This window comes from Lobosporangium transversale (assembly GCF_002105155.1).
Source record: "Lobosporangium transversale strain NRRL 3116 chromosome Unknown BCR41scaffold_25, whole genome shotgun sequence".
Lineage (NCBI taxonomy): Eukaryota > Fungi > Mortierellomycota > Mortierellomycetes > Mortierellales > Mortierellaceae > Lobosporangium > Lobosporangium transversale.
This window is the reverse complement of record NW_019029003.1, coordinates 326,334-339,320: the sequence shown is the minus strand read 5'-3', so window position 1 is coordinate 339,320 and position 12,987 is coordinate 326,334. Positions and strand designations below refer to the sequence as shown.

The window sequence follows — 12,987 nt, the reverse complement described above, 5'->3', positions numbered from 1 at the left end:
AGTCTATTGTTGTTAAGCCTTCTTTTTTCCCTTTTTTTCTCCCGCTGTGCTTGAATGTCTTTTTGGATTGACTTGCACGTGTCAGCCCATGTCAATTCAAATTTTAATCTCTTTGGTCTGTCTCTATTTGTTCTGTTCTGTCATTGTGAAAAAGCTGCTGATTCCTTCCTCCCCATCTTTTTTTCCTTGTGAATAACTGACTGTCAGTTGCTCCTCTCTTTTCTCTTTTTGCAACCAAGAACTCATTTTTCATCCTTCTCCCCCACAATTGACTGTGCACCTCCTTGTCTTGCACCACACCTAAATCACCACAGCTCAAATCTTTGTATTTATTCATTTCTGGGCGTTTCTTACCATAGTCTTTTTTGGGCCTTCTTTTAGTGTTCTTACTTGAATCTTTTTTTTTTTTTTTTTTTTTTTTTTTCATCGACATTTCAAGCAACACATTCATCCACACACCCCTTTTTTACTCTTCCCCCTTTCTCTCTTACTCTCTCACTCTCACACACTTTCTCGTACGCTTTTTCTTTTTTTCTTTTATTATTATTTTTTATCCCATAAGTTTGTCATACTTCTCTTGTTTCTGATCCCTTTTAATTGTCTGCACTGCATGTCTTTCATCCCTGGTCTCACATACTCAATTGCGTCCACCGTCTGGTCAGGTACCTCGGCCGCACTGGGCAAAGGTCACTCTAACAAGAGCGCTACCACCACTACGGTCACTGGTCCTGGTTCACTTCACCATCACCATCACCACCATCACCACTCTTCTAATTCCTCTCCTTCCCCCTCTTCCTCTTCGCATCCTCACAGCAGCCCTGCTCCTAATGGCAGTAATGGTTTTAATAATAGCCGACGATTCTCGCAGAGTCGCAGACACAGTAATGCAAACTATAACTTCAGTCGAAGCCATCCCAACGGTCCCGGGGGTCCACCTTTGTCTTCGTCTATCCCCATGACTCCACCTCATTCACCTGGTCATTACAGCTACAGTGGTGCATCCTCGGACAGGAGGTCAAGTCGTAGACGTAATCCATCTATATCACCCATGCCAAGAACACCTCCGTCTTCGCCACTGCACGAGTCCGCTGCTCATGAACCACATTCTTCCTCCTATAATTTCTCCCGTAAACGAAACTACATGGAAAATACCAGCAGTAACAGCAACAGTAGTGGGAACACTTCGCGACCAAGCTCCATGCATGGTCATTACAGCAGCAAACAGAGCACACAAAACGGTAGTCCCAACAACAGCAGGAAGAGTACTACCAAAGAAAAGGAAAACGTCTCCAAGGCCCCAACTACAGCTGAAGAACGGTATCGAGTGGTGGATGATATCCTTGAGACTGAAAACCTCTATCGTGTCCTCGCAGTGAGTCGCACAGCAACAGCAGAAGAAATCCGAAGGTAAGCTTTGCTGTTTTACTGAACTGTTTCACTGATTTAAAAATAAAATTAAACGACTTGTTTCCAATGTACCTGATAGCTAACGGAAATGGTCATAACTGATGCATTTTACATTTAATGTATATAGGGCCTATATTGCCAAATCGCGAATCTGTCATCCTGACAAGTTTCCAGAGTACCCGCGTGCAACTGAGGCCTTTCAGAGTAAGTTGGGAGACCCCAACCATCAAGCAAATATGCAATTTTTTTTTTTTTTTTTTTTTTTTTTTTGTTTTTTTTACACGAGATATTTTTTTTTCCTCTCTTGGAGATAACATTTACACGTGGAGGAATCTAATAGTAAACTGATTGACATTCCCCCTCTCGTCATGACCTCAACTGAACTGAATTGTGCCCTCACACACACTATTCCCTTAGTTTATTTATGTTTTTTTATGAAAACATGTGTTTCGTGTGCTTGTATACTATCTATGTGGCAGATCTCATTGAGAGGAGGATGCTATTCATTGGAATGGCACATGCAAACCACTGGGCATTTCGTTAACAGTTGATTGTCATTCTTTAGCAAATAAGACTAACAGAAACTGATTTGTTGTGGATGAATGGAAATATAGAACTTTCGTTGGCCTACGAGACCCTTTCCAAGCCTTCTTCACGGTTTGTTTATGACTCAACGGGAGGGTCATCAGGCAGAACCATGCTGGGGAGCGATGAGACACTGCAAAGTGTACTTTCACAAGTATTTTTTGAGTTTATGGATGGTGACTTTGAAGTGATTCGAAATATGATCAGTAAGTTTTTTTTTATATAAACCTTTGCGGTTTAGATTTATTCTATTCATCTACATTTTTATTTGATGACCTATGAACTCACATAATCATTGATGATCAAACGCTATTTGATATCTAGATACGATGAACAACAACGCAGGTGGCGTGAGGCTTGGGGAGGATGTTATTGGAGTGATTGAAGAGATGTTTCTTCGCTTGCGTTTTATTTTACATGGTAAAAGATTTAACGGTTTTGAATGACAATTGGTCTTTTTTTTTTTTTTTTATGATGGTCTTGAGGGCTCACATTTATTTCTGTTTGTATACAGGATGCAAGAAATATATGACATTGGTTCATGATCAGGTGCAGCAGCTCTCGGATATCCATCATAGTATGCGTTCATTAGCATATCTGGATGTCCTAGGGCGATTCCGGCTTACGCTCAAGTTATCAAAGGTCATGCTAACTATCCCTATGATTATTCAGGATGAGATGAGACGAGAGATGGCCGTGGCAGCAGCATTGGAGGGCGCATCGGAGGATGAAGAGACTGGAGCGAAGAAGAATGCAGGTATTGTAGGGACTGTCTTCTTGAATGATCGCGTCGAAACGGTGCTCAAGAAAGTTGTTTCAGCAATTGAAACAGGAGAACGCTGGGTGTAGTAGTTGCCGGATAGAAGTAGCGACATTGTATAATTACCATAGATCATCATCAACCCTGTTCATTCACTTTATTACTTACATTGCTATTACTATTAGTTTTTTTTTGCTTTTGTATTTTTTTTTTGTAAAAGCATTTAATACCTTTTCGATTCTTGATATGTACTATCACGCTGTGGTTGACTTGGTTTTATCGTTTAATGTTTTAGAACTAACAATTGATACCCCTCAAAAAAAAAAAAAATTGCCATGGCAGATCCTTGTGCAACGATTTTTTCGCTTATCTGACTATTCAAACGAACAATAAAAATGAAATGGATATTGCATGCGTGCACGTTGCAAAGTGTGTTTAAGGAACATGGACCTGTTGTCCCTTGTGTGGCTATGATTCCAGTAAGATGCGTCTGATGGGCTTTTGGTCCTTGTCCCCTGTAGGAACTTGGTGGATTGCACGAAGCAAGCAAAAAAAGTTTTTTTCCATTGATGCTTAAGTTTGATTCCTAAGCATTAAACAAAGGTCCAATACTCTCACTCCCATAGGACTCTATCCATACAGACACTAGAAGAAAGAGAAAAAGTGAAAGCTAAATCAAATGTCAGTCAAATACGCAAGACAAGTAAAAAAAAAAGTAACAAACAATAAAAAAGAAATAACTCTTAGTTCCTGTCCTTGTCAAAAGTGGTGAAGCAGTCAGCCTCCCTTTCCTCCCCCTGTAATGTCCTTAAACTCAAAGACTTGCCTCTCTCTTTTTCTTCTTTTTCACCTTCACTTCGACCCTGTTAGCCTAGCTCTGTGTGTCCTGTCTCTCTCTCTCTCTCTTTATTTTTTTTTTGCTTGTTGTAACCTTTATTGCGTTGTAACTTGCTGGCTTTATTTCTGATTCATCTCTTCTGAGGACAGAAAAAAAAAAAAAAAGAAAAAGAAACTACACACATCCCGCATTCGCATACAGCCAATCCCGATCCATAAACCATTCTCATTTGTTCACCTTGTCCACCATGTTGACACTCTCGCCAACAACCAGCAAACCACGTGGAATCTCACAACAGAAACAGAAAGGTTCTCATTCCTCGAGAGACCATGGGTTTGAGCAGGAGGAAGAAGAGGATCTTATTGAACAGCTCAATCGGAAGTTGTCTAATGTCACATTGAATCCTTCAACGACCATTCCTGACGAGATGAATATGGCAGATATCTCCACAATGGTAATCATAATGTTCATTATTCTTATTTTTATTGTTTTTTATTTTTATTTTTATTTTTTTTTGGTGGCAGTTGCTCCTTTCGATAAGCAACGACACTGTATTTGCTGTGGGTGCCTGCTGACAATCTATCGACCGCAATGGCAGCATTGATTAGTGGTGATAATGCTGTTATTTTTTAACTGCCAAAGGAAGAGGCAAGGCATATTCATTCATAACTGAGGTTTATTTTTCTTTCTACGAAAAAAAAAAAAAAAAAAAAAAAAAAAAAATCTTTTGGTAGCTACCGACATTTGCGCAACCTTTATACAATTTGTTAGCTTCTGGAGTATATGAGCAGCAGTTGCTAGCCATGGTGCGAATCCGCAAGTACTTATCACTACGTGAGTGTTTTTTTTTTTTTTTTTTTTTTTGTAATCCCTTTGTTCAACCGTGAAAAGACATGTTTGACTTTTGGACCCATAAGCAAGGGTCCCACGCTTTTTTTTTTCTCTCTTCATCTGGCCAATAATGGCCAAGTACAATGCTTGTTGCTTGATACTTACTGTTTGATTTAGATGACAAAGCCAAGCTAACTCAGCTCTACTGACCATCATACTCATTTTTTTATTAGAGGATGTACTGCCAAGAATTGATAATGTGCTGGCATTGGACTGCATTAACTTTTTCATCACCTTTCTGAACATGAGCGACTGTCCGGATCTTCAAGTATGGCTTAGAATATCTAGTCCGTGATCAATTTCAGAGGCATTAAGGGAAGATCTAGGATATTTACTTTTTTTTTTTTTTTTTTTTTTTTTTTGACCCTCTTGCTATCACTACTTTTTCATCTTGCCTTGCCTAGTATGAAACTGCGTGGGTTGTTACAAACATTGCTGTAAGTCAATGAAAAGCCGCTACCAGTTGGAGCTGAAACAGTTTTTTTTCTTCTCCTGATAAATCATTGATCAAGGACTGATCAACTCTTTTTGTGTTGCTTTCATTATCTAGGCAGGAACCACTCAACAAACAGAAAGACTTGTCAATGCTGGTATCTTGGCTCCATTAATTCATAATCTTCGCGTGTCCAGATGCGTTCATGTTCAAACACAGGTATAGAGACCACTCTCGGTTATTTCCAGCACAGATCTTGGGCTGTGTCATGGGTATCGAGCTAATTTTTCTGTTTTAGACCATTTGGGCGCTAGGAAACATATCAGGTGACGGTCCTCCATTTCGTGATCTCATTCTAGGATCTGGTGCTTTGGAAGTGATCATACAGCTCATTGAGATGTGTGAGGATCCCTCTGTTGCCAAGGATCAAAAATATATGATTTTGAGGATTGCTGTATGGTGCGTCTCCAACCTCTGCAGGGGAAGCGGTCGTTGTGCACCAGAGTGGTTACAGGTATAAACAGACGCCTATTCGGATATAGCATTTGGAATACCAACCGGCAGTCTATCATTATCAGTCATCCCAGAGATTTATTTTTAAGGCGAATTTACGGTATCCTATGCAATTACGACCTTTAGGTTACGCCTGCATTTCCAATACTTCGTCGTCTCATGTATTCCGACGATGTGGAAATTCTGGCAGATACATGGCAAGTGTTGATAAAATAATGGAGCTATAGGAAGCTCTTTATAATCGAGATATACAAACGATGCATATTAATCTCGGTTTCTTTGCATTCTAGCTGGGCAATGTGTCGAATCCTCAATGGCACGCACAAGATGAATCTGGATACTGTTGTTATTGATCGAGAGCTGTGCGCACGTTTCGTGGCGTTGCTAAGGTAAGCGACTGCAGGGAGCTGCAATGTTGTTTTTTTATTTTATTTTATTTTATTTTTATTTTTTTCCGGATAAATTAAATTATTATTTGAAGACTAAGTTGAATTTGTGCATGCATGGAAACATAGCGAGCCTCATCCTACGATCCAAGTTCCTTCTCTCAGATCACTGATTAATATTGCTTCTGGTCCAGAGCACCATACTCAACTCTTGATTGATGCGGAGGCGATTCCAGTCCTAGGATCAGAGGAGATGTTGGGTCATCATAACAGTACCATTCGTCGGGATGCACTGCTGGGCATCTCTAATATTACTGCAGGCACAGCAGATCAAGTGCGGGAAGTCACCATCCAGGACAATGGTAATGTGATGCGTCGTGTTTTAGACGTCCTTCGGAGAGGAGATATTGGAGGCGAAGAACTTGCAGAGGGCACAGAGGGTCACGACGAAGGTGGAGACTGGCGAGTTTTGCGCGAGGCTGCTTGGGTGGTTAGCAATGCAACCAGTGTACTGGATCTTGATATTACAGGGTATGTGAAAAAATAACAACAGTAATAATAATAATAATAATAATAATAATAAGCGCATACTACGAGGAGCTTATTGCTAAACTTTTCTGTTGGAAATTGTGGAGCATTAACAACGGCATGGTATATCTTAAATGTCATCATAGGCATCTTGTCTATCGCCTTGATCTGCTTCCATCTATTGCTCAGTTGATCGATCCTCGTCCGGCTCGCAAAGCAAACTATATCCTTCCAGCTGTTGGCCTACGACACTCTGCTCTCTTGACGAAGTTGCTGGACATCATATTCAACGTTTTAAGGTGCAATGAACATTATCCTAAGGAACAATTTATGAAGATTTGGGTAAATGATTGTGAGGGCGGGACGATTCTGCTAGAGCTACTTAAGCTATCAAGTCAAACACCAGCAGAATTTCATCTGCGACATCTCGATAATCTCAAACTGACGCCCCGTCCATTGCAACACCTTCGATTTGCACCAGATGGTAGTCCCAAACCATCATCGGTTATGGCGCCGCTTGGTCCATCTGTTAAGAAGCGAGTGGAGACAATTCTGGATAATTTCTTTGAATTTGGACCGGATAACGATGGATTTGGACCATTCTTCGGAGAACGTCAGCAAGGGGGCCATTCTGGCAATCGACCTCCACGCGATGAGTATGGTACGGACGACCACGATGAAGAACATGAAGATGAGTTTGATGATGAGGAACATGGGTACAAGAGTGGATACTATACGACCCGTGGTGTATCGAATAAGCCTAGTACAGACTTTGATATCGATGAAATGGAGGAGCGTGTGAGTCGTATGAATCTCACATAGGAGCCACCTTGGCTGGCCTCTGGCTCTTTAGTGCCCCTCTTCTACTTTGCAAAACAGTTGTCAGCGTTCGGAATCCTTTTTTTTTTTTTTTTTTTTTAGTCTACAATTATATTAGTTACCCTGTTTGTTAAAAGTCGATTTCTTTATTAATGATGAGTATTTTATGTGAGTACTTGACAATCAAGTCAGTTTTATCAGTACTAATCCATAGAATTGGGATTGTCGCAGAAGTTTATGGCAAAACTAGCAGAACTGAAAGGAGGATGAATAAACATGAGATAATAAGAACATGCTTGGCTGTGCGTGAAGGATTGGACGAACAGTTCAAACAGACCAATAAGAATAAGAATGAGCCTTTAAGTTTGACTGTGGTTTTCCAACCTCATTTTCAAAATGGTATATACAAGTATATTTATACAGATATATAATAATGATAGTAAAATAAAAATAAAAGAGAATACGCGTGTGTCACGACGGTTAGATTGAGAGATGAAGTTATACATTAGAGATCCGAATATTAATTTGTAGGTCTAGGTTTTCTCTTTCCAATTAATGAGCCATCGTCATTTTTTATCCAGTGTATCCTCGCCGCATTCCTTTGAATGGGGGTACAAATCAAAACAGAAGACGACACTTGTTGATACAGTAGATAAAAAAGACCAACCAGGAAGGATGCAAGGATGCGTCAGTGATATTGGCCAGGCTCAATAGGGTGATACGCCTTTGCTCGTGAGTATTTTATCCTGTTTGGAACAGACTGGCGGAAGAATGGAAAAAAATTTTTTTTTTGATACTTTGCAGGCTCTCTTTGTTTTTGTAAACTGCTCTTTTTTTTTTTTTTTTTTTTGTGCTCTTTTTCTTTTGTACACGAAGCAGTAGATGCAAATCATGCAGAGTAGTGTGTGAATGTGGGTGGGTGATGAGAATGAAATGCGTGCGCCTATCTTTCCTTGTCTTTAACTCAAAGCTGGCTGTAGGTGAGTAAAGTCGAATTCATTATACATGTGCCTACAGAAAGAAGAAAGAAAGGGAGAAAGAGGAAGAAAGAAGACATACATTTGCAGAGGAGTTGAGGAGTGGCGGTGAAATAATTAGAAAGCAAAAGCAATGTAACATTGAACATGCAACATTTTCAACATGGAACAAATAGAATTCAAAACAAACAATTGGGTACTTTGAAGTTTGGGATGAACAGATTGGGTGATTAAGAAAGCGCGCCCATCCACTTGCTATGCTGTGCTCAATGCCCCTGCTATCCATCTCTTTTTCTCTTTTCTTTTTTCTTTTCTTTTTTTTTTTTTTTTTTTTTTTTTTTTTTTGTTCCTGTGCTGTGGCCTTCTTTCACGCTCTCCTTCCCTTCCCTTCCTTCTTTCTCACGTCCATCCTCCCTTTCTACTTCTCTCCTCCACCATCCGCGTCATCTACTCCATCTCTCATTCTTACATTCTCTCCGTCTCCTCATTCCATCTATCCACTTCGTCCACCTTCATTCAGAAGCCCAGCCTCTTTACTTTCTTTTTACGATTTTAATTCCTACAACGACCACCCAGCTTGGCTCCATACCTTATACAAACCTTCGTACATTTACACTACCTGTACCTGCATTCCTTTGCCCTTCTTCCTTCGCCCTCGCCCTCGCCCTTGTTCACGGCCTGCACCATCATTCTTTCTCTCTCTTCTTTCCCCCCATCTTTTCTCTCTGTCTTTTTATCTCTCACCCATTCTCCCTCCACATACTGGAGAAGGTAAAAAAAGCAACAAGATCTGACTCATTCCACTCCACACACACACACTTTCTCTTTCTCTCTCTTTTCTTCTCCTGTCCTCGCTCTTTCTCATCCATTATTCATGTTCATGTTCATGCAAATTGTCAATGTTGTCTCCAAATGGGAAGGTGTATTATATTTTGTTTGTAATCTAATCATTTGTTTCTTGGATTAGTGTGGTTGTTATTATTAGCCCTTGTCAATTTAATTACCATTTGTTATTTTTATCGTTCACATTTTTATACGCACTCTCTTCAGCCCTTTACTCTGGCCCTTATTTTCACAAACACAAACTCAAACACAAAGCATGATGCCTGCCTGAGAGTATTTATTTTTCTATCAATTTCCGCCCTTTTTTATTTTATTATTATTATTATCTACGATCATGCTTGTATATAAAATTTGAATGCTGTAATTTTCAGGCACACATCGTTAAACTTTTAATGGATCTCAAACAGGCTAGTCTTTCTTTTATTAATTCATTTCAAGACTTTGTTCCTGAATTTTCTCCCCTTTTTTTTTATGAACGAGGAAAAAAAAAAAAGACAGTTGCCGCAGATGCAACGACTTCCTTCTTTGACATGTTGTCTTCATTGCCACTAATTCTGACAGTAATGTGTTTATCTTTATCCATCTATTCTACAGATTACATAGATAACAAAATACGAGACTGTACACAATGTCTCTTCCAGGTTTTTATTTCAGACATAGAGCACCTGGCGCAGTCAGGCGCCGTGCAGAGCACTCTGCCTCACTTGAGGCAAACAAGCCCGTACCTACAAAGACAGAGGCTGTCCCTCATCGCAAAGGCCATTCAAATGATACTCCCCGTACTTTGACCGAAGCTCCATCCATGACTGCTCCCGCCTCTCCCTCAACCACCACCCGCGTTGTAACCGTTCCTGGCCATGTCCTACGGCAGCAGCGGCAGGAGCGGCAACATCATGTCAAAAATGCTGATCCAAGTGAAGGAGGTGTTGGTGTGATGGCCGTGGAAGACAATGAGGATCCTAACGCCGATCCCAGTCCTGACAATGGTGATACTGAACCTGAAAAGGGGAGAAACAAACCCGACAAAGAAGAAACTGAACCTGGCAAAGAAGAAACTGACCCTGGTAAAGAGGAAACTGAATCCGGTAAAGAAAAAAATAACCCTGGCAAAGAGGAAACTAAACCTGATAAAGAAACCAAGCCTGATAAAGAGGAAACCAAGCCTGATAAAGAAGAAACCAAGCCTGACAAAGGGGAAACTGATCCTGAGAAAGGAGAAACCGAACCTGACAAAGGGGGAACCGAAATTGATATAGGAACCGAACCTGACAATGAAGGAACAGAGCCAGGCGATGAGAACCCCGATCCTGGCAATGGAGACAATACGACTAAAAACCCAGCCTCGTCATCTACGACAACCACGACGACGACAACCACAACGACGACAACCACAACGACGACGACAATCCCCATGACGACCTCATCTAGCGCTCCTTTCACTACAACCACGGTCGAAACTCCTACTTCCTCAGTCAGCACAATCACTTCTACTGACAATATTACGAGCACATCTATGGTGACGGATACTAGCACGATCACAGCCACATCTACGGAAATGTCGAGCCCTATTGTCACACCAACTATTACACCAAGTCCCACTGTTACACTTTCGGAATCTCCAAGCTCTTCTGTTTCTACAGGCATTACTGCCACTACGGAGACATCGGTTCCTGTTACAGTAACAGAAACCTCTGCCTCTGTTACGGTTACGGAGACATCGGTCTCCATCACAGCTACAGAAACTTCCGTTCCTATTACTGCCACTACAGAGACATCAGCTCCTGCCACGGTTACAGCGACATCAGCTCCTGCCACGGTTACAGCGACATCAGCTCCTGCCACGGTTACAGCGACATCAGCTCCTGTCACGGTTACAGAGACTTCCGCTCCTGTCACGGCCACAGAGACATCAGCTTCTGTCACAGCTACAGAGACTTCCGCTCCTGTCACGGTCACAGAGACTTCTGCTCCTGTCACAGCTACAGAGACATCAGCTCCTGTTACGGAGACCTCCGCGCCTGTCACGGCCACAGAGACTTCTGCTCCTGTCACAGCTACAGAGACATCGGCTCCTGTCACGATCACAGAGACATCGGCCCCTGTCACAGCTACAGAGACTTCCGCTCCTGTCACGGTCACAGAGACTTCTGCTCCTGTCACAGCTACAGAGACATCAGCTCCTGTTACGGAGACCTCCGCGCCTGTCACGGCCACAGAGACTTCTGCTCCTGTCACAGCTACAGAGACATCGGCTCCTGTCACGATCACAGAGACATCGGCCCCTGTCACAGCTACAGAGACTTCTGCTCCTGTCACGGCCACAGAGACTTCTGCTCCTGTCACAGCTACAGAGACTTCTGCTCCTGTCACAGCTACAGAGACTTCCGCTCCTGTCACGGCCACAGAGACCTCCGCACCCGTCACAGCTACAGAGACATCAGCTCCTGTCACAGCTACAGAGACATCAGCTCCTGTTACAGAGACATCAGCTCCTGTTACAGAGACATCAGCTCCTGTTACAGCTACAGAAACCTCTGCTCCAGTTTCGAGCACGGAAGTGCCGGTCACGACGGAGCCAGTGAGCCCATCTTCCTCCTCAGAAGTCCCAGTAACAACAGCCACTATTGAGCCTTCTTTGACCCCCACTTCAAACATTGTTATTCCCACCACGGACACGGTCGTGATCCCTACAACAGTGGCAAGCGAAACCCAGCCTATTCTCACCCAAACTACCGAGTCAGTGACGATGATCAGTGGCACGATCGTTCCTATCGGACGTGACACAAACCTTCCTGGCCCCAATGCCGGTGATGGTGGCAATGGTCTTGACGGCTCAGGCGTATCTAAGAATGGATTGAGTCAAGGAGCCACAGTCGGCGTGGTTGTGGGAAGTTTGGCAGCTCTTGCGTTGATTGCGGGTGTGTTCTTTATCATGTTTAGACGTCAATCGCGTCGCCTCCAAAACCCTAACAGCCGGTTTGTGTCACGCGCTGCCTCTGGAGCAGGCGCAGCTGGAGCAGGCGGCGATCTTGGACATTTATACAGCTCTCGTCAACCCGAAGGTTCTGGATCTCATGGCTCGTACGGTTCAGTGCGTAACTTGCCTGGTGGTGCACCTGTGGCTGGCCACATTGTCGTCGCACCTGAGATGATGGAACATCCTGCTAACCGCTCCAATCTCAATCTTCACTCTGGACCTATGGCCTTTGGCACGAGTGCTGCAATTGGCGCTTCCTCTGGTTTGGCAGGTGTTCATGCTCACGATGGTTACCATGAATCAAGTTCAGACGGACGTGAGATCTCTTCTAGCTATGGTGCTAGCGGTGGAAGTGGAGCTGCTGGGAGTGCAGGTGGCGGTGGAAGCGGCGGTCCGTTCGGCACAGCAAGTGGATCCATGCCTACACCTTCTGGTGGAACTGGTTCACCCCACAGTCAACAAGGCAGTATTCACTACATCTAAGTAGCTTGTGTATTTGGTGTTCTCTTTTCTCTTTTTTTTTTTTGCATAGTATCCTATATCCCCCAGGGTTTTTATGACTAATTCATTTATACTTTTGAGATGATCATACCGTCATTCCTACCATCTTAAGAGCTCCTTCATTTTACTTTATCTATTTTTATTTATTTGAAGTATCCTATTCATCTTACTTATTGAACAAAAAAAAAAAAAAAAAAAAAAAAAAAACGAAGTTGTCCATTTTTCTTTTGAGTTCAGTTCTGTCCTTTTGCCCTATTGTGATTTTGAGGGCGTCAAAAAAAAAAAAAGTAAAGAGGATGAGACTGTGTTATTAGATCGCATGGCTAAGATGCTTCAATTACTCACATGTAAATGTTCTATGAATCTGTTTTCCAGTTGTATTTAACGGCTAAAATGAAGAAAATGGGGCGTCCACAAACTATACTTAAATTAACCATGGCCATCAAAGCCGGATGTAACCACGATTTTACCAAGGTGGTGCAGTGTCAAGTTCTTTCACCGACAAAAAAGGCAAAAAGAAAAATGGTAG

General features: G+C 42.3%; 2 protein-coding genes across 2 annotated transcripts; both read left to right on the top strand.

The window, feature by feature from the left end:
* The first annotated feature begins 416 nt into the window (after positions 1-416).
* Positions 417-3,013, top strand: BCR41DRAFT_356248 (hypothetical protein). Its single transcript, XM_022024613.1, has 5 exons — positions 417-1,407; positions 1,535-1,611; positions 2,022-2,198; positions 2,317-2,412; positions 2,507-3,013. The coding sequence occupies exons 1-5, from the start codon at positions 611-613 to the stop codon at positions 2,839-2,841; spliced, it is 1,482 nt and encodes a 493-aa protein (XP_021880153.1). The 5' UTR covers positions 417-610; the 3' UTR covers positions 2,842-3,013.
* Positions 3,014-3,741: 728 nt separating this feature from the next.
* On the top strand, positions 3,742-7,241 carry BCR41DRAFT_356245 (armadillo-type protein). Its single transcript, XM_022024612.1, has 10 exons — positions 3,742-4,044; positions 4,325-4,424; positions 4,655-4,749; positions 4,886-4,918; positions 5,032-5,133; positions 5,213-5,428; positions 5,554-5,624; positions 5,718-5,816; positions 5,943-6,344; positions 6,488-7,241. Exons 1-10 carry the CDS (start codon positions 3,838-3,840, stop codon positions 7,161-7,163), a joined length of 2,001 nt encoding a protein of 666 aa, XP_021880152.1. The 5' UTR covers positions 3,742-3,837; the 3' UTR covers positions 7,164-7,241.
* Positions 7,242-12,987: the final 5,746 nt, after the last annotated feature.

What these genes read in the sequence shown, in the direction of transcription:
- BCR41DRAFT_356248 (XM_022024613.1), top strand. Translation starts at nt 611, where the DNA reads ATGTCTTTCATCCCTGGTCTCACATACTCAATTGCGTCCACCGTCTGG. An exon ending in ACAGCAGAAGAAATCCGAAG is followed by an intron (nt 1,408 to 1,534) that starts GTAAGCTTTGCT and finishes TAATGTATATAG; the next exon opens with GGCCTATATTGCCAAATCGC. An exon ending in CTTGCGTTTTATTTTACATG is followed by an intron (nt 2,413 to 2,506) that starts GTAAAAGATTTA and finishes GTTTGTATACAG; the next exon opens with GATGCAAGAAATATATGACA.
- BCR41DRAFT_356245 (XM_022024612.1), top strand. Translation starts at nt 3,838, where the DNA reads ATGTTGACACTCTCGCCAACAACCAGCAAACCACGTGGAATCTCACAA. An exon ending in GCGACTGTCCGGATCTTCAA is followed by an intron (nt 4,750 to 4,885) that starts GTATGGCTTAGA and finishes TGCCTTGCCTAG; the next exon opens with TATGAAACTGCGTGGGTTGT. An exon ending in CGTTTCGTGGCGTTGCTAAG is followed by an intron (nt 5,817 to 5,942) that starts GTAAGCGACTGC and finishes ATGGAAACATAG; the next exon opens with CGAGCCTCATCCTACGATCC.